This window comes from Chrysochloris asiatica, unplaced genomic scaffold (assembly GCF_000296735.1).
Source record: "Chrysochloris asiatica unplaced genomic scaffold, ChrAsi1.0 scaffold00020, whole genome shotgun sequence".
Taxonomy (NCBI): Eukaryota; Metazoa; Chordata; class Mammalia; order Afrosoricida; family Chrysochloridae; genus Chrysochloris; species Chrysochloris asiatica.
Genome location: NW_006408538.1, coordinates 17,333,722 through 17,355,149, shown reverse-complemented (window position 1 = coordinate 17,355,149; position 21,428 = coordinate 17,333,722). Strand labels below are relative to the sequence as shown.

The 21,428-nt window shown below is 40.7% G+C and overlaps 1 protein-coding gene across 2 annotated transcripts in view; it reads right to left on the bottom strand.

Annotated features, from left to right (window-relative positions):
• Nucleotides 1-21,428, bottom strand: part of MCU (mitochondrial calcium uniporter) — a 240,822-nt gene that overhangs the window by 46,683 nt on the left and 172,711 nt on the right. Inside the window, exon 2 of one of the 2 annotated variants that reach the window (XM_006835879.1) lies at nt 15,842-15,913. In XM_006835879.1, coding sequence (XP_006835942.1) covers nt 15,842-15,913 — 72 coding nt within the window. The remainder of the gene's footprint in view (nt 1-15,841; nt 15,914-21,428) is intronic. The other variant, XM_006835878.1, reaches the window with a different exon arrangement.

Genomic DNA, 21,428 nt, shown 5'->3' with positions numbered 1-21,428 from the left:
CAGTTGCAAGCATGCTATTGTTTGGCTTGAATAAAGAAGTCACATAATGATCCAATTTTGGATCATCTGATCCAATTTTTGAATATCATCTGTGATATCTAAGAAATTTTGATGAAAACTCTAATTCAGAAAGATCCATGGCAGCAAATATAAACAAAGGTCTGACCGCTCCCTGCACCAGGTGATGCTGGGTTGGGCTTGTTCATGGAACTAAAAATATTGAGCCTCTAGAACTGGATTCATGTAACTGTTCTGTTGCTATATCAACAATGAAGTTTCAATTGCAGGGTTTACCAGAAGGAGGTACTCTCCAGGAGCTCAGGTTTTTCTAAATGCCAGCTGAGAAACTGACAAAGCTTTTCAGTCATGACTAGCCTACAGAGAGACTTTCTCTAGCAAAGGTCACAAGGTCTATTTCTAATTATCCATTTCAGAGCAACCGTTCAGCTAAAAGTGTTCATGGTTTTTCTGTCAAATCCATAGTAGTGACTACGGAGTCTTAAATTGCAAGATTATGCTCATTCATCCACCCTCAACTATCCCTAAAGTAAATCCCAGTCACAAATAAGTTCCCCCTTTTCTATTAGAAAAACAAAACTTCTGTCCAAAGTTTAATGAAGCGGGGACAAGTTTTATATTTTGGTTCTTTTTCTTTAGAAACTCATATTCTCATGAAATTGATTACTTCTGTGGTAACAGTACAACTTCTCTCTGGGCTGCTGGAAGAGCCTTTGATGCCAGAGTGTGCAGATAAAACAAAGCATGGAGTTATGACAACAAGCGATGTCTCTTCTCTAAGGCTGTGTCTGAGGCAGTGTGAGCAGGCAGTGTGAGCAGACAGGCTGCTATGGGAAAGGCACCATCTGGGCAGAGTACCAACATCTTCACATTCAAAAAAATCTGTTCTTTTTCTGGCTGTGTTTACGCAAAAAATTAAACTTTTTCAAAGACGTTGATAGCCTTTAATACTAACAGGCTGATTTCCCCCACAAGCTCACTCACACATTAGGAAGTTTTCTTCGACTGTGCCAACATGCGCACTGTTAACAGAAAGCCTAGAAACTAATTGCTTAGGGCAACAGCAGTAGTTTCATCATAGGTTCCCCAAAGGGAAATGGGCTGACTGCCAATTCCCTCAAAATTTGCTTCAAAATAGTGGGAAAAACTATGGCAATCCTGGAATGGAGGAGAACATCTGAAATTTGACAAACATTTGATTTAACTTCAAACTAAACCAGTTCAGCCACTGTCAACACATGAAAGTCTTTCTAATCTCACGTGGCTGCTTTCCTTTCTTTTTGACCACTTTACTGCCAGGTGAAAGTGTACTCAGAAAATTAGGTTCTCATTCAACAGTATATACACAACTTTGTAAAATGGGCTACTATCCCCGTAACGTGTCAGCAGTCTCCCCACTTCCACCCTGCCATCCCTGTTTCCTTCCTGGCCAGTTTCCCTGCCCCTCCTGCACTTCTCATCTTTGCTTTTGGGTAAGTGTTGCCCATTTAGTCTTATAGCTGATGGCTCTAAGGAGAACATTCCTAGCGAGTGTTATTGTTTATAAGCCAATCTGTTATTTCACTGAAAGGTGATCTCTGTTGCTGTTGTTGTTAAGTGCCATCGAGTCGATTCCAACACATAGCGACCCTGTATAGGGGTTCCAAGGAGCAGCTGGTGAGCCTGAACCACCGACCTTGAAGTTCAAACTACTTTGCAGTCTGACACATTAGCCCACAGCGTCACACCTAGGAGTGGCTCAATCCCAGGTAAAAGGGGTGTCTTTGCGAGACAGTCTCAGGGGTCCCTCCAGTCTCTGTCAGCCCAGTGAGTCTGGTATTCTTTATGAATTTCAATTTTGTTCTACATTTTTCTCTCATTCTAATCAGGAATGCATTATATTATAGGTTGCTGCAAAAGACCTCTTTAAAGTGTTCAAGAACAAAGACAGCAGTATGAGGACTATGGTGCACCTGACCCAAGTCATGTGACAGTTGAACAAGAATAAGTAAGGCGTAGGAACATTGAGACATTTGAGCTATGGTGTTGGAGAAGAATATTAAAAGTACCAAGGAGAACAAACAAATCTGTGTTGGAAGCAGTACAGTCACACTCCTCCTTAAAAGTCAGGGTGGTGAGACTTTGTTGACATATTGTTAGGAGGGATCCTAGAGAATGACATCATGCTTGGTAAAACGGAGGGTCAGCGAAAAAGAGGAAGTCCCCCAACGAGATGGACTCCAGCAGCAATGAGCTCAAACGTAACAATTGTTTGATGGCACATTACTGGGTGGCGTTTCATTCTGTTGTGCATAGGATGGCACCTAACAACAACAATCAGGACCTTTTACTGTGTTCCAAGTGGTCATTAGTGGTACCCAGGCACCATCTAGTTCTTCTGGTCTCAGGCTAGAGGAGGATGTGGTTTCTGCGAACATTAATCCTGTGGACAAATTGCTTCCTTGAGCCTTTGGTTCCCTTCACTTTCCTTTGACCAGAAAAGCTGTATCTTAAATGGCCACTCAAAGTTTTTAAGAACCCAAACACAACTTACCAGACAAGGATGCAGATTATTGTTTTTATGAACTGTGTTGTGCCAACTGACCTAGATGTCCCCTGAAACTATAGTGCTTTGCCTACAAGCCAGTAATTCAGTCAAACAAGGTATTTGGTTACTGTCTAAGAAGTTTCCATAGCAGTGCCTTCTACATGCTGTATTATATATATGCAGCACACACACACACAAATGTATACATACATAGGCATACATATATGTGCGTATATACACACACATAGACTCCTGGTATGGTGCTGTAGGATCAGCACTGGACTGTGACCCACAAGGCAGGCAGTTAAAACCCACCAGCTGCTCCTCAAAAACTATAAGGAGTTGTTATGAATCTGAATCGATTTGATGGCACTTTACGACAAAAGATACGTAAGTTGTTAAGCGCCATCGAGTCGGTTCTGACTCATAGCAATGCTGTACAGGGTTTCTGAGGCTTTAAATCTTCACGGAGCAGAAAGCTCAAACCACGGGCCTTGTGATTTGTAGTCCAGTGCTTATTGTATGGAGCCACTATACATACACACATAGATATATAAGAGAATGAGTAATAAATTATTTGCATTCTGATTGTAGAATTTATTTTAATTAACTTTTAGAAAAGATAAATACATAATGTTTCAACATAATCTCCTTGCTTTTCAATACACTTTGTGTGGACAACAAAGTGTCAACAAGCGTTCGTATTCCCTTATTTAAAACATTTTAGGCTAGACTGTGAGCCATAAATGCACTGCTGTCTTCACGTCTTCATCAAATCTTCAGCTTCGAATGGTTGCTTTCAGGAGATCAAGCCGGTGAAACTCCTGATGGAACAAAATCAGGACTATAGGGAGGATGCTTTACCATCTCAAAACCAAGTTTTTGCAGAATTTCAACAGTGTGAGCAGAGGTGTGTGGCTGTGCATTTTCAAGCAAGATCACAGTCCTCGGGTAGCTGCCCTCTGCGTTTAATTAGAAGTTTCGGCTTCAGCTCTTCAGTGAGCATCCCACGGTAATGAGCACTGTTGATTGCTGAACCTTTATCCTGATGGTTTTCCAATACTGGCCCCTTGAGAAGCCCAGCAAATTGTAAACTTCAATTTTCCAGCTGATGGTTGACATTTGAACTTGGTTGGTGATTGAGAATGTTTCCATTCCATCCATACTTTGCCGTTTACTCTCAGGCTCGTAGTGATGAATCTATGTGTCATCTCCAGTAATGATTATTTTAAAGAAACTCTTACCTTCAAGTATTGGTCCACGTTTTGTTTGCAGATGTCCAAAAGTTTCTGTTTATGCTTTTCTGTGAGTTGTTTCAGTACCCACCTCACACAGACATTTTTAAAACTCATGTCTGTTGTAGATAATTTCATAGACAGAGCCATGGCTGATTTGCACATGATTTGCCACATAATTTACTGTCACTCAGCTACTTGACATAATCATTTTATGTACATGCTCAATATTGTCATCAGCCGTGGATATGGGCGGGAGTTTTAAATATAAATGGAGTGCAGATAATATTTGACTCATCCTCATGTGTGTGTGTGTGTGTGTGTGTGTGTGTGTGTACACACACACACAAATGCCCATACCTATACCTATATGACAGTTAACCCATCTAGCATAATTACGGGTTGGGCTGTTAAGTGCAAGTTCAACAGTTTGAATCTACCAGTCACTCTGTGGGCGAAAGTTGAGGCTTCCTGCTCTGGTAAAGGTTTACAGCCTTGGAAACCCTAAATAGGCCGCTATGAGTCGAAATGGACTCAACGGCACTTAATAACAACACCAACTTTCTAGTAGGAGTCCTGGTGTGGTGCTGTAAGATAAACACACTGGACTGCAAAGTCAGCTTGAACCGCATGGTCAGTGGTTCAAATCCATCAATTGCTTCTTGGAAACCCTATACAGGTATAAGTTGGATCTGACTCAGGGCCACTTAACAACAACGACAATCTAGTAAGTGATTCTCCCTTTCTCACACTTCCGTCCCTGGTAATCATCAAAGAATGTAGCTATTCTTCACTTTTTGTAAAAGTTAAACCAGCCAGTATTTGTCCTTTTGTGACTGACTTATATTACCTAGCAGCGTAATTTCCTTAAGCTTCATCCGGGTCATAAGGTGTTTCAGAGCCTCATTATTCATTATTCCGTATTGTGTGGTATTCCATTGTGCATATATGTATCACCGTTTGTTCATCTGAATATTCATCTGCTGGTGGCACTTTTGCTTTGAGAATAATGCTGTAGTGAACATGGGAGTGTATATGTCTACTCAAGTCACTGCTCCTATTTCTCCAGGATAAAGAAGGTGGAAGAAGATACTGAGAGAAAGGAATGACTCAGCTGTGGATGTTAACAGAGTTAATTGCCAATTGTAAAAGCCTGAAACTAGCGTGAGTTAAAAACGAGCCATCTCAAAGCAGGAGAAAGAACCAGGAGTGGAATGCAGGCTTTGAAACCAAGATCCCTTTTGCATTGAACCTCCTCGGCCCAGGGACAGAAAGCTATGACGCCAAAGTTGTGGCAGAGGAGCAAGCAGCTGAACCAAAAACCAGAGCATGAGACAGAGCAGTGGGCTTCCCAGCCAATAGCGTAAGTAACGCTGAGACAAGAGGCATGCTTGTAGAGTGGGGTGCCTCCCGGCACTTATGTGGGGGAGGGAGGTTTGCTGACCTGTAGAGTTATAGCGGAGTGCCCTCAGACTGAGGTTTATGGTAAAGTGGTGTGTCCTGTGGGCATTTATCAGTAGCTGACTGGAACAACTGTGCCTGAGCATTTTCTGATCCTTCATTGTAGCCTGTTAAGTTCCCTAATAAACCCCACAACTGTGGTATATGGTGTCTTGGGTTCTGTGTGGCCATTGCAACAGGTTAAGGTTACGGTTATGGGAAGTTATGGTTTGTTGCCACCATTCTTGCAGTTTGGGGTCAGAAGCAAGATTTGTTGCAATAGCTCCAGACTCATGGAAATAAGGGGCTTTACAAGAGAAAGATTGGACATGGGAAGTGAAACATGGTTCTTAAATGGTTACTTTGCTGACTGTTATCTGTAACAACTGAAAGAGATGTAAGAGACGTTATGCTGCAGCTGAGTGGAGAAAGGTTAGCTAAACAAGATGACCGACTGGGATCTGGGCCTACTGGATCTAGCCTTCCAGAGGCCCAAGGCCATATGCACGTAAATGGAGAGATAGTCCAGGGCTGGAAAAAAGAATAAACATGGGTATTTTTAAAAGAGTTAAAGTTGTGTGTTTATCTGACTGCACTATGGATATCGAATGTTTCTCCTACCTAGTATTGTAAAACAGATCTTGTGTGACTGGAATTAATATGGCTAACTTGACTATAAAGAGATTGTAAGCTCACCCTCAGCTTATATTGAATTATATAGGAATTCTCCAGAAGCAGCAGGCACTTTGTTTAAGCCTTTACAGAGTAAGAGACTTAGATGGAAACCTGACTCCCACCAGAATTTCTGTGAGAATAAGAGATTGACCTGTGAGGGAAAGATCTACAGAAAGAAATGGCTGGTAGTTTGTCATTGGATACAATGAGGGGGGAACAGTCTGTACCCGTTAGAGAAAACCCTATACCTACCTAGGACTAAAAGTTAAAGGGAGCCGGCAAGCAGGCAGCCTGGTGACCACCTGGGCCCCACCTGCTGAGTGTGGGAGAACGAAGCAGTGAACACACAGTTGACAAAAGAGGAAGAGTTGGCTGGTGTGAAGTTTAGGGAGTTGTGTGGACTCCTGAGTATAAGGGCACTGACCTAGCCTATGAGCTGAGAGAGAGAGACTGAGTGAGGGTGCCAACTGGCCTAAAGTTCAGGGTGGCATGTATGGGCTTCCAACTCGCAGCTGCTACCCATTTGACCTAGCAAGGTCACGAGGGCTGCATTGACCAGAGCCCGTGTTTGATACTGTAAAAATGTAAGCTGGTGTACACTGCTGCACTCTGATGATCGCTCTGAACTGGACGCTGTTATGAAGGCAGACGCCCAAGGTTCCAATAGGAACGGGAGAATTTTTTACATCAAAGAACATGTTTGTCTCCTGAAAGTACTGGGTTGATAGAGAGGGGCAATTCAGAAACTGGATATCTAGAAAGGTGGGGGATGGATGGGATGATAAAAGCATGGAATGACGGGCTTCCAAGTTTTCATGGCTGTGCTTACAGTTTAACTTTCCCCATATCATTTTATCGATCATGTCTGATTGGGACAATGGCTAGAAGAGCCAGGGAATGGCCTTTGGTCTAGAGAATGGTCTCATTTCGCTTGTAGCCATAGTCTGTGACTTACATCAAACAATGTTTCTGCCCTGCTTGTTCTTGGTAAGAGAGGGTGAGAGGAGACAATTAAAGGATGACACGATTCAGCTGTAGATGTTAACAGTTCATTTCAATTGTACCAACTTGAAACTTTAGCATGGGTATAAAATGAGCTAGAGCTGAGTGCCCTCAGACTGAGGCGTATGGTGAGGTGATGTGGTCTGTGGGTGTTTACCAGAAGCTGGCTGGAACAACTAAGCCCTGAGCGTTTTCTGATCCTTCATTGTAGCCTGTTAACTTCCCTAACAAACCCTGTAACTGTGAGTATGGAGTCTTGAGTAGTGTGGCCACTGTAATGCTTTATCAAACCCAACTTCAGAGTAGAGAGGACTGAGAAAAGTATGGTTTATTGTCAATATTATTACAGTTTATAGTCACTTTATAGTTCTAAGTTTAATGTTTAGGTTTTTGATCTTTTGAGTTTTGTGTATGATGTGTGATATGGATTCTGTTTCATTTTTCTGCAAATGGATATCCAGTTTTGCCAGCATCATTTAGTAAAGAGTCCTATTGTAGCACTGTAGAATAAGCACTGGACTTCTAACTGTCAAGGTTGGTGGTTCAAACACATCAGCCGCTCCTCGGAAACACTGTCACAATGAGTTGGAAGTGACACAACAGCACTTAACAACAAGAAGCCTTTTGTCAGAGATTATCTGTCCATGGTGGACAGATTTACTTCTGGGTTCTCAGTTGGACTCCGTTGGTCTGTGTGTTTGTCATTATACCAGTACTAAGCTGTTTGTGACTTTCAGGGCTGTTCTGAGATCAGGAAGTGTGAAACCTCTTACTTTGTTGTTTCTTCAGGGGTGCTGTACTTATCTGGAGTCTTTTTCTTTTGCATAAAAAGTCAGTAATTCATATTTATCAATGGGATATGTTTGCTTTATAGAAAAATACTTTAGACTCAATGAGTTGGAACCGACTCAATGGCACTTATGAATAACAACAACAACAAACAATAATTATTGTGTTTCTAACTGTGCAATGTAGCAGCCATTAATAATGCAACTTAACTTTAACAAATTTCCCCATCCTCCTAATGCTATTTAAAAAATAATAGGAAAATGTTGAAAATATAAAAAGTACTCTTTCAACTCAAGAATAAGGTAAATGGCCAAATTTTAAATGGGCAAGGACCTGAATAGACATTTTACCAAAGAAAATATTCAAGCAAAATGAATGTTCTCCAAACTGCTTATAGTAAAAAAGACGGATCATACCAAGTGCTGAGGGAGGATGTATCAAACTTGGAACGCTTACATACTGCTAGTGGGAATGCAAAGTGGGACAGATAATCCGGGAAAATAGTGTAGTTCAACATATATTTATTATATGACCCATCCATTCCACTCCTAGGTCTCTATCCAAGAGACATGAAACATATGGACACATACAGACTAATGACTAATGAGTAAATATTGGTAGCAGCAGTAATCATAATAGTAAAAACTGAAAATAATGCAAATGTCCCACATTTGATTTATAAATTAACTAAACGTGGTATTTCCATACACTGGAATATTACTCAGTAATAAAAAGGAATGAATTACAATATATGCCAATAAATGATTCTGGGACCCACATATACCCACAATTTAAAATTTTACTTTTTTTAATAAAACAAAACCAAAAACCTCTTGAGATATAATTTAAACCAATATCTGGTTAAAATCATGATGACTCACATCGACTCCACACGTGTCAGAGTAGACTGTGCTTCAGTGGGGTTTTTCAATGGTTGATTTGTCAGAAGTGGATCTCCAGGGCTCCTCTTACCAGGCTCCTATAGATGGACTCAACCATCAACCTTTGTTAGCAGCCAAGCACATTAAATTGTATTAAGTAGTTTGTCCAACTTGGGGACTCCACAGTATTTGCTACAACCTGGATACAGCTCAATAGCATTAATGTTATGTAAAAGAAGCTAGATGCAGAAGACTACATGTTATATGAGTCCATTTACATGACAATTTTACAAATAGCTTAACTGTAGAGACAGAAAGCAGACCGGTGGTTGCGTGAGTTATAGAAAGGAGCAGGGATTGGTTGTAAAACAAGGAACAAGGGAACTTCAGGAAATGAAGGAAGTGCTTTAAAGCTAAGTTGTGTTACTTGACCGATGCTGTATAAATACAGGATAAATCCTCTATATAAATGATGTCTCAAGCCTGGGTGGTATCAAGTGTTAGGAGAGTTCAGCAGCTAACAAAAAGGTTGGAGGTTGAGTCCAGTCACACTCACCTTGAAGAAAGACCAGGCAATCTACTTCCAAAAAAATGAGCCACTGAAATCCCTACGGAGCACAGAGCTATTGACACACATGGGGTCACCATGAGTCGGAACGATTCAACAGCAACTGATTAAAAACTGAATTTCAATAAAGTTTATCTTAAAAATGTAACAGGAAATTCAGAAACTGGAGATATGTCTGGTTCCCTAAGCCAATCATGGCTATGACTTTATAATCTCGCTTGATTTAACTCAACAGATGATTATTTATATTAGGCATGTTGTTGTTGTTAAGTGTCGTCGAGTCGATTCTGATCCATAGTAACCCTGGTATAGGGTTTCTGAGGAGCAGTTAATGAACTTGAACCATTGACCTTGCAGTTCAAACGGCTTTGCAGTCTGGCGCATTAGCCCACAGTTCCATACCAGGACTCCCTGTATACATCCCCTAATATTAGGCATAAATTTTCAATACTCCTAAATCACTTGAAATTATTTGCCCTCAAACAAATTTTATAATGAACTTTGTACCTTTTGTTAAAATGAACAAAGCCCCCAACTCTCTACAACTATTCTCAATATAGTATAATTGAGTAGCATTAGGTTTCTAAAGGGAGAAATGGAGGCAGCTAGAACTGGCTATTTTCCTTGCTGTTCTGCTTGTTCACCTTCAGCACCTTCCCTCTTGCTAAGACGAAGATGGCCTGGTTTATACAGTTGCTCTGACAATACTGAATAGCACTCCCTTTCACTCTGTGTATCATGGGCTGGATGATAAATTATACAATCAACTTGTCTATGGCAGAATAAAATCACCACATCCTTAACTCTTCTGAACCTGATGGGGAAACTCCTGAAGGCTTTGAGAGTTTTCAGTAGGCATAGATTACATAATCATAAAAATCTCACTGCTGACTGTTTTACAGTTGAGGATATGAAACATGGAGAAATTAAAATGCGGCACCAAGATCATGGGTTTTATGGGAGGGATCTTTAATACGGCCACAACTACTCTTTATACAATAGCAAGAGTTTCTAGTGGGTAAGCACTTATTTCTACAGGGCAAATACATTTTTCTCTCAAAGATAACTTTTTCCATTTCACAGCTGAGAAAACTGAAGAAGTTTTGAGAAGTGAATTACTGTGCCCAGGATTATAGTCCTGGTGTGGTGCTGTAGGATGAGCACTGGACTGTTAATCTTAATGTTGGCAGTTGAAACCCACCAGTCACTCCTCTAAAACCTCATAGCGGGTCACTATGAGTTGGAATGGACTCGATGTCATGTAACAACAACAGGCTTATAAAGCTGTTTAGAGGTAGAAACAGGTCTGCTTGACTCCAGAGCACGTGCTATTCATCTCTACGCATAATGCCTCTGATGCAAGGAAATGTGGATATGGGTATATACATATGTACCTGGGAGAAATGTATCCAAAGAGTTCTTAAGTTGGAGTCCAGGAGACCAGGGATTACATGGGTTGGCTTGAGGGAGCCTGAGTCCTGCTGTGGCACTGTGGTATAAAGCACTGGAGTGCAAGGTAGGTTTGAACCACAAGGTCAGTGGTTCAAGCTCACCACTTGCTCCTTGGAAACCTTATACAGCGTTGCTATGAGTTGGAACTGAATCGACATCACTAAACAACGTTAGTTCATCTGTTTTACTATGGTGGCTTGTGTGTTGCTGTGATGCTGGAAACTATGCCATTGGTATTTTGAATAGTAGCACACTTAGAAGCAGCAATCAAGAAATCAAATGCTGTACTGCATTAGGCAAATCTGCTACACAAGACCTCTTTTAAGTGTTCAAGAGTGAAGATGTCAGTTTGAGGACTGAGGTGGGCCTGACCCAAGCCATGATATTTTCATAGCCTCATATGCATGTGTAAGTTGGACAATGAATAAGGAAGACTGTAGAAGAATCGATGCATTGGAGTTACGGTGTTGGAGGAGAATATTGAAAGTACCATGGACTGCTAGAAGAACAAACCAACCTGTGTTGGAAGTAGTACAGGCAGAATGTTACTTAGAAGCCAAGATGGCCAGTTTGTCTCTCATACTTTGGACGTATTATCAGGAGGAACTAGTTTCTGGAGAAGGACATAGTGGTGTTTGTTAAAGTGAAGGGTCAACATAAAAAAGGAAGACCCTCAACAAGATGGACTGGCATAGTGACAGCTGCGATGGGCTCAGGGACAGCAGCAGTTGTGACGATGGCACAGGACCTGGCAGTGGTTCGTTCTGTTGTGTAAAAGGTCACTACGAATTGGAACCGACTTCGACGCCACCTAACAACAATGAGCACTATGGAAGTGTATGTAAACTTTCCTACATATATGTGATTTTTTCTAGAGGAGGAGTCTACATCCCAAAAGTATGTGAGATAAAAAAAAAAAAATTAGCCATTTAAGACATACAGTGGAGTAGGCGTGAATTAGAAGTGACTTAATGGCAACTATTAACAAGTAACAGCAAGACTGCTTTTGGATGGAAGCTAAATATTTATGATTTTGTTTTCTTATGTACCACAGAGTTGGTTCCGTCTCATAGCAACACTGTACAAGGTTTCCAAGGCTGCAAATCTTTATGGAAGCAGAGAGCCTCATCTTTCTCTTGTGGAACTGTTGGTAGTTTCAAACTGCTGGCTGTGAGATTAGCATCCTGACGCATAACCACTGCGTTACTGGTGGCTAAATTATTTACTGAAGTACCTGCATCTTAACAGACTTTCTTGCTCTGGTGGTACTGTGGGTTAGGCTTTGGGGTGCTAAATTCAAATCCAACCACTGCACAGGAGAAAGATGAGGCTGTCTACTTCCTTAAAGATTTATAGTCTCAGAAACCCAACAAAGGGCTACTATGAGCTGGAAACAGGGAGCATGGTGGTGCCATATGATATGCACTGACCTGCGAACCACAGGGTCCATGGTTTGAACTTGCCTGGCATTCTGAGGGAGAAAGTTGAGGCTTTCTGCTCCTGTGAAGATTTAAAGCCTCTGAAACTCTATACAGGGTCGCTGGAGTCAAAACCGACTTGACAGCACATAGCAACATGGTAGAATTAATTTAGACGTATAAAATAAGCTGTGTACCTTGGGGGTAAGTCTTGAGTACTGGTGTGGCACTGCGGGTTAATGCGCTGGAATGTCAGATCACTTGAACCGTAAGGTCAGAGTAGTTCAACCTCACCAGCCTTTCCTGGAAAACTATACAGGGTCACGATGAGTTGGAGCTGACTTGACAGCTCTTAACAACAACAAAGATACCTTGGTGGAACAGTGGGTCAAGTGTTAGCCTGCTAACTGCAAGGTCGGTGGCTCCAACTCACCAGCCACTCTAGGGGAGAAAAATGATGCTATCTGCTCCTGTAAAGATTGCAGTCTTGGAAAACAAACCATGTAGCCGAGTACGAATCTGTTCTACAGGCCTGCTGCCAGCAGGAACCAACCCAGTGGCAGTGGTTGGGTAAGGACAGCGAGGAGCTCTGGTGGCACAGTGGAAGGGTGGCAGTCTGCTTCTATAAGGATAAAAATCCACTGTCGTCAAGTGGATTCTGATCACAGTGACCCTATACAGTGTTTCAGAACTACTCCATAGGATTTTCAGTGCTGTCTATGTTTACCAAAGCAGACCGCCACAGTTCTCCTATGGAGTTGTTGGTGGGTTCAAACTATCAAGCTCTCGGTTAGCAGCTGCATGCCACCAAGGTTCCTTCTGTAAAGACTCTGAGGCAGTTCTACAAATCAATGTAGACTCGATGGCAGTAGGGTTTATTGGAAGAAATATTGGGAAACTCATTTTTTGCTTAAGTTGGTGCACTTTTATCACTTATAAAAGAGAAATTGCCTTTAACCTCCTATTTATAGGGACAAGCTGGCAGCACTTATGCCCTGGGAAATGCCCAGTCAGTGCCCCAGTATAACTGTATCATTGTTAAATGAATGAAATACTTGCATACAGATTGATATAATGCACTGACACTGAACATGTAACAATTTCAGACACTATTAAAAGGTTAGAAATTATTTGAATGAAATGTTATTACTTCAGTAAAAGCTGACAGAGGATTCAGCATTATAAATAAAATTTCGTACACTGACAGAAGTTTTCTCTTTTTGAAATTATCTAATGATGTCACCCAGCAGTCGTGATGGAAGAGGATAATGGGGTGGTATATATATATGGGGAAACCCTTAATGGGCTGCCTGAATGGACCAAGACACTGTCTGGGGTAAGAGCAGATGTTACTCAGTAACTGCCTTGGATGGCCCCATCCACCAAATGGAACAGGCAGCACGGGCAGGTGTGTAATGACCAGGTGGGAAGTATTTGCATCGGGGTACATAATGTATCTCAATGGGAGCACACACCTATCTGTTCTCTGGCCCCAACAAAATGCTGAGTTCCGCTTTATAACTTTTCATTTATGTATTAATTTATAGGGAGCACGGTGGCTCAGTGGCATCCTGGTGTGGTTCAAATGCACCAGTCATTCCTTGGAAACCCTATACAAGGTTGGTCACTATGTGTTGGAACAGACTCGACGTCACTTAGAAACAACAACACAGTGGCTCAGTAGGGTATGTGCTGGACAGCAAACCATAAGCTGAAACGTTCTGCTCTTATAAAGATTTACAGCCTCAGAAACCATATACAGGGTTGCTATGAGTCAGAACTGACTTGATGGCACTTAACAATGGCAATACTGACTTATATTTCTTAATCAGTTCTTTATGTTTCTAGACATGGAAAAAGGAAACCCAGCTAATATTTTCCTTGTTTTGATTATGGTCTATTTCCCCCTTTAACCTTCCCATACTACAAGTAAGAAACTACAGTGAATATTTACTATAAGTTTTAAGGGTTTAGTAAATATGAGTGGATTCTATGTATTCAGATAACGAAACAGCTTTGGGGAGGGAGGGTCTGATAAAACTGCAAATACCGATATTGATTTAACACAGAGGATCCTAGGGTTTGCATGCTAAATCTTTATGGGTTTCTTCAGTGTCAGAGGTCCTTGCAAATTTGTAGGGCATTCTTTTGATGGTTTTTGTGTCCATGAATTAATGTCTAAAAGTTTAAAATTCAGAGTTCTATCAAGCAAATATTTTGTTAGCCCTAAACCAAGCAACTCAAACTATAAATACATGAGATTAGGTAAGAGAAATGACAAGGAGAATTGTGAACAAATCTCCTTGACTACTAGAAAACAACAACAAGGCTTATTCGCTTCTAGTGCCAGTTTGTAGCATCAAGGACATTTACAAAAGAGCAGATGTGCTTCCCAACTATCTGTTCATCCCTTCCCATTTCTAAGAAGAAAATTGTAGACCTAGCCTAAGGGAAGAAAAAGACAAGAGTAGAAGGTCTCAGGCATGGAACTACTTTTATCTAGGTTCTGATGCCATTGACCAGGCTGGAGTGTTTGGCCACGATCCATACTGTGACCACTTAGAGGCCAGCCTTCAAAGTCTAGGTGCTTAGCATAAGAAGAGGATTCCACTCAGGATGTATGATAGACTCCCTTTCTGTGGTTCTTGCTGAGCTGACTTTGGAAACTCAGCTAGCCAGAATGTGTCAGGAATCCTGCAGGGAATAAGCTCTGGCTGGTCCCCAAATACCCAGAGATTGACAAGATGGTTGACTCAAACTTTATGATTAGAAAATAATGCTTAAGGGATCTCATAATTACTTGGTGACTGCTGCAGCATGACTTTGTAAATGTCAACCAATCTAATGTTCCCTTGTAAGTTTCTGAATTTTCTGTACTTAAACTAGGTGAAAACTTCCTCTCTCTTGTCTATTTTAGCAAATTCATACTAACTGATGCCTGATCCATATTGTTTTATTCCTTCAATAAAACACTCTGTTTTAATTTTAACAGCAACTCCACTTTGCTCTTAGACAAGACTCAAAACAAAACCAAGCCCAACCCATGGCCGTTGAGTTGATTCCAACTCTTAGTGACCCTGTGTCAGGTTTCCAGGGCTGTAAATACTCATGGAAAATGAAGGATGACACTTTCTCCCATGGAACAGCTGGTGGGTTTCAACTGCAGACTTTGTAGTTAGCATTCCAGTTCTAACCCTACAGCAGTATCGGGGCCCCTTCTGACAAGACCCAATGGTTAGGAAATACCAAACATAGTGCTTCCAGAGTTTTAAGACATAAATGAAAAAGACGAGAGAATATTATCCCATGATCTATGAAGACTTGAAGGATCTGTGTTTCATACTGGCTTCTCTAAATTCAATGTTTTGTTAAGTGCCTTCGAGTTGGTTCTGACTCATAGTGACCCTGTATAGGGTTTCCGAGGAGCAGTACGTAGGTTTGAACCACCGACCTTGTGATTAGCAGTCCAGTGCTTGTCCTATAGCACCACACAAGGAGTCCCTAAATTTACTGTTGTTAAATGCTGCTGAGTTGATTCCAACTCATAGCGACCCTATCTATATAGGGTTTACGAGGAGCAGTTGGGGGGTTTGAACTGCTGACCTTGTGGTTCGCAATCCAGTGATGATCCTACAGCGCCACATCAGGAGTCCTGTATAATTAACTCTTATCCAAACTTTACTTCCCTTCTTTGGCCCAGTTTTCTGACTTCCAAGTCCTCCTTAGGAAAGGAATGTTGTTTATAAATTTATGTCAGAGGATGGGACACACTGAGCTAAGGGAAACAACAACAAAACAACAAAACCCACATAAAAAATGAATCTGCAGTAACTCACCATCAGAGGGCACAGCAGTGCTGCAATAAACCACTCCTAAATCCGGCCAGGAAGAAAGCCTCTGGTGCACCTAGGAAATGAAAACAGAAACACTGATTGTCAGGATAGAACAACCAAGGCCACCAAGGCCACATACATATGTATATGTAATCAATCAGAGTCATTTCCCATGTACTTAAATAATGCATATTCTTTATAGAAAAGTTAAAAAAAAAACACACAAAAAACAGATAAAGGAAAATAAAAGTCTCAAAAGCTGCTATTCTAAGATATAGCATGCAACATTTTGGTGTGTTTTCAAGATTACAAGCAACTCAGAAGAGGAGGTGGGGTTGAATAGCTTGAAGAATAATCCATAGCGCTGAATTGTACCTGCAGAACTGCTGAACTGATGTATGTTTTGCTGTACATGTTCTCAACAACAAAAATAAGGCACTAAAACTACGTAAACATAGTTACAGAAACAAATGCTATACATTTATGCTCACTTATCAGCTCCCACTGACATTTCACATTTATGAAACTGGTAAAAAAAAAACCTATTCAACGATTCTGTGCATTAGCGATGTAGGTCTTGTGGTAACGAGATGCGCGGTGAGCGCCATGCTGGTTGTGACGGTGAATTTAGTGTGTCAGCTCGGCTGGGCCAGTGGGTTGGCAGTAATGTCCTCTCCATTTGGTGACCTGATGTGGTCATCATCTTTTTTCACGTAACACAGACTTGGTCTTTGAAAACTAACCATGTTGGTAAGTGAGGAATGGGTGTAGTAAACAAAACAAGGGTTATACTACATAAATTGTTTTTTTCACTTAAAAAAAATTAATATTGATTTTTAGCACTATCAGATGTAACTTTTCTGTTGCTTTTTCCTGTTTAATTTCAGACCTGCACTCCCGTTCTTTTACTAGGTGTATAAACTGGTTATTACGTAGCTGTGTCACGAAGTCTGTGTTACCTGATTTTTCTGCTCATTCTCCTTTTTGTAAACTTTGGGTAGGCAACTTCATCCCTGGAGTCTCCAATTACTACCTTCTTCTAAGTGTTAGGAAATGTTGGAAGGTTTCTTTCTATCTGCCTTTCCTATTTCCTCAGAGAATAATGTCACTGTGGATTTGGAATTTAGACTCTCATAATTAAACTAAGTGTTAAAAAGAATATTGACTTTGGATCTAATTTGCCAAGATGCATTCCATCATACCTTTTGCTTTCCCAACCCTGAAGAATATTAAAGGAGGAGGAAGAAAGGAAATCATTAAATGACTAAAAAAACCAAAAAGAAACCAATGTACTAGCTTCAGACATTATGTTCCACTTCATCGGTACAAGGTTAAATCTCTTAGGACTCCACAATAATATATCCCTTAACACAACTATTACACACAATAGACATATCCTTTACACCAGTATCATTACTGATCTTTAACTTAAAAAGGGCACGCAGGAAGGTGAGACTGACGTTTATAGAAAGGCTCATAAATCATTTCCAGTTACTTGAGACTTAATTCACAGCTGATGTGTCTAGAAGCTGTCAGAGAATCTCTAAGGAGCTTTGGTAGCGTAGTGGGTTACAAGCTGAGCAGTTCAAATCTACCAGCCACTCCGTGTGAGAGAGAGGAGGCTTTCTGCTCCTGTAAAGATTTAAGGCCTCAGAAACTCTGTACAGGTTTGTGTGAGTCGGAACCGACTCCATGACACGCAACTACCACTACCACCAACTCCCCGCCCTGACGTACACAAACACTGTTTCTAAATAGTTTTGGGATAATTCACTCTCCCCAAACCCTTCACAGATGACTCCTTTAACTACACTGGCAACTACAAACACATACAGGGCTTTTTCTTTCTTTAGCCTCTAGTAATTTATAGTCCAGTAAAGGCCAAGAAAATGATTTTGTTCTTGCTTTTTTCCCCTTGAAACATGACACCACCAACAACAACAATGAAAGAAAAAAAGTGAAACAAAAAAACCAAACGAGGACTTTTTTATCTTGATGCTCGAGATAAAAAAAGACGATGCTATTCTAAACTGCATTCCATGATGCCAAACACCAAGTATGCTCAGTTGTTTAGATGTATTTTGGAGATGTCTCGAGAAAATAGTAAGCTTTCAATTCATAAATACTTGACTGATTGCTGCAAGTTTTCAAAATATGTCGAAGTTAAAACATCAGTAAAAATATTCAGGCAATGGTATGTATTATTTACATACTTAAATTTAATAGGCTGAGAACAAGAAAAGGTTAAAACAGTACATCAGATGGTGCTGCGTCCTCAGGGACAGTGTAGGTCAGTCTCTGGGTCATAAGCTTCCTAATGAACCAGGTAATTTAGTGCCACCATGGCTTTTGGTACAACAGAGTCCTCATCTTTGATAGTAACTGGAGAAGTAGGGTACTTAAGTGAAGAAAACCATAACATTTGCCCTGGAGTCAGAATATAAAACTGTTGTAAGAGTCAAGCCAATCAAAAAATCAAACTTCAGTATTATAAAGAGACATTTCATGCCATCAGAGGAAAGGATTTAATTCAGGTCACACTTACTTTTAAATCCTTTTACTATCTATCATAAATTATGCAATTTCCTTACACTCACCTTTCATGGTCAGAAGAACAAACGCAGCAGTATATTCCTGCCAGCAATTTAAGTCTGTCAGGTCTAATTAATCTGTCTGTCAATAGCTCCAGAATATTCATAGCCAATTAGACATTACATAAAAGAAAAGCAAAAGCTATTTTCTTATAATGCCAATTTCCTATAATTAAGCAAATCTTGGTCTAATTTCATTAGGAAACAAATACCTGTGAACTATATCAAACCATACCAGTGTATAATAAGCATATCAGAGTATATTACCTATATTAAAGTATACTGTATTATCTATCTATCTATCTATCTACACGAGCTGTATATCAAAGGGCTTTAGGTAGAGAATAACTGTACTCATATTTATATATTTATTTATGGCCAAAATATAGATGGAGTCCTGGTGTGGAACTGTAGGATAAGCACTAAACAGCCAACCCAATGTCGATGGATCAAACCCACCAACTACTCCTCAGAAACCCTACAGGGTCACTATGGGTTGGAACTGACTTGGCGACACTTAACAAAAATTCTAGTTGTACAGTATCTCACCATACAACAAATTTAGATACAGGGGAGTTTCAAAAAGTTTGTGGAAAAATGGAATTAAAAGATAATGGAAATTTTCCACCAATTATTTGAAGCCCCTTTGTATGTAAAAGTATATCTCCTTGTTATAGCTCCTTTAGTATACTATGGAATGTTTATAAAATTGACTCATTCCAGTACATGTTCCAACGGTTTCCTTTTTAAGACCAACATACTCAGGTTTAAACAATTTATCAAACTTATCTGCAAACTCCAGTGCTCATAAGCATATTATGACTGTTGTTGCTATTTGCCACTGAATCATTTCTATCTTACAGCAACCCTGTGGAGGGCTTTCAAAGAGTGGCTGGTGGATTTGAACCACCGACCTTACTTATCCTATAGCACCACACCAGGATGCAAATAAACTGTTTCATTTGCTTTAAAGCAAGGCACGCGCACTATGGTTTCAAACCTAGGGGTGGGGGTGTGAGTTGGGGGAGGAAACTTGGTGTTTAAAGACCTGGGTTTCCATTTCACAATTTGAATTTCACCTCCAGTCTCAGTTGCTCCATTTGTTAAACTAAAGATATCAACAACAAAAACAACAACATCGACTACTTCCCAAACTATAAAGATAAGTGACAATGTGTAACATATGAATGTCCACCAAAATGAAAGACAATCAAACATAGAAACGTCTTTAAACAAGCCTGTCTTGTGAAAGAGCCCTGGTAGGGTGGTGGATTACGAACTGGGCTGCTATCTGCAAGGTTAGCAGTCTGAATCTACCATCAGCTCCTCAAGAGAAAAAAGAAGCTTTCTGATCCTGTAAATGCTAGACCACTATGACTCGGAACCAACTTGAAGGCACATCACCACTCTTGTACTGAAAATAATTTTTTAAGTGTAATGCATTTCAAATAGTGTCCTGGTGTGGTGCTATAGGATAAGCATTAGATTGTAAAATGAAAGGTCAGCGGTTCAAACCCACCAGCCGTTCCTTGGAACTCTATACAGGGTCTCTGAGTCAGCTCCAACTTGACAGCACTTAACAACAACAATGCATTTCAAAAGCCTCAACTATCTCAAAAGAGATCTGCTACACAAGACAGCTTTACATTGTTCAAGGGCCAAGATATCAATTTGAGGACTAAGGTGCATGTGACCTAAGGTGCATGTGACCCAAGCTACGGTGTTTTCTATAGTATCATATGCATGTGAAAGATAAGATGGACAGGCGCAGTAGCAGCAGCAATGGGCTCAAGCATAGAAACAATTGTAAAGATGGTGCAGGATTGGGCAGTGTTTCATTCTGTTGTGTGTAAGGTTGCTATGAATTAGAATCGACTTGACGGCACCTAACCACAACAACCTCCCTAGACTACACAGGGTCGCTATGAGTCGGAACCAACTTGATGGCACACCAACACTACTCACTACCTTAGACTTGTGAACCAGAATCTGTATTTAAACAAGCTCTGAGGAAATCCACGTATACAGTCAAGTTGGAGAAGCACTACTGCAGCTCATCTAACTGTGATTCATGGGGCAGTACTAGCTCAGGTGCAGTATCCACCACGCATGTGCTGTGATGCTGGAAACTCTGTCCACCGGTACTTTAAGTAGAGTAGGTTCACCCATGGTGGCCAGGTTTCAGTGGAGCTTCCAAACTAAGACAGTTAAGATAAATGGAGAAAAGATTCAAATTGTCAAAGATTTCATTTTGCTTGGAACGATTATCAGTGCTCATGGAAACAGCAATCAAGAAATCCAACGATGTATTGCTGCACAAGACCTCTTTAAAGTGTTCAAGAGTAAAGATGTCAGTTTGAGGACTAAAGTGCATCTGACCCAAGCCATGGTATTTCTAATAGCCTCATCCGGATGTGAAAGTTGGACAATGTATAAGAAGACTGTAAGAGTTGATGAATTTGAGTTATGGTGTTAGAGAAGAATACTGAACGTGTTGGGGACTTTAGACACAGAGAGGGAGAGGGGCTGTGTGCTGATGTATACCCTTTGGTTGGTTCATGATGCATGGAGGGGATTGTAACCATAACAATGAAATGATATACAATAGGATGAATGTAAAACTAATGTTCTCCCATGTAAACTATCACATAATTCACAATAAAACATTAAAAAAAGAATACTGAAAGTACTATGGACTGCTACACTAACAAACAAATCTGTGTTGTAAGAAGTATAGTCAGAACACTCCTTAAAAGCCAGGATGAACAGAATTTGTTTCTCATACTTTGGACATATTATCAAGGGGGACCGGTCCCTGGAGAAAGGGACATATACTAAGTAAAGTGGAGGGTCAGCAAAAAAGAAGGTGAACCCCAATGAGATGGATTGGTACAGTGGCAGCAGCATGGACTCAAGTGTGGCAGCAACGGTGAGGATGGCGCAGGACCAGGCAGTGTTTCATTCTGTTGTGCATAGGGTCATTTTGGGTCTGAACTGAA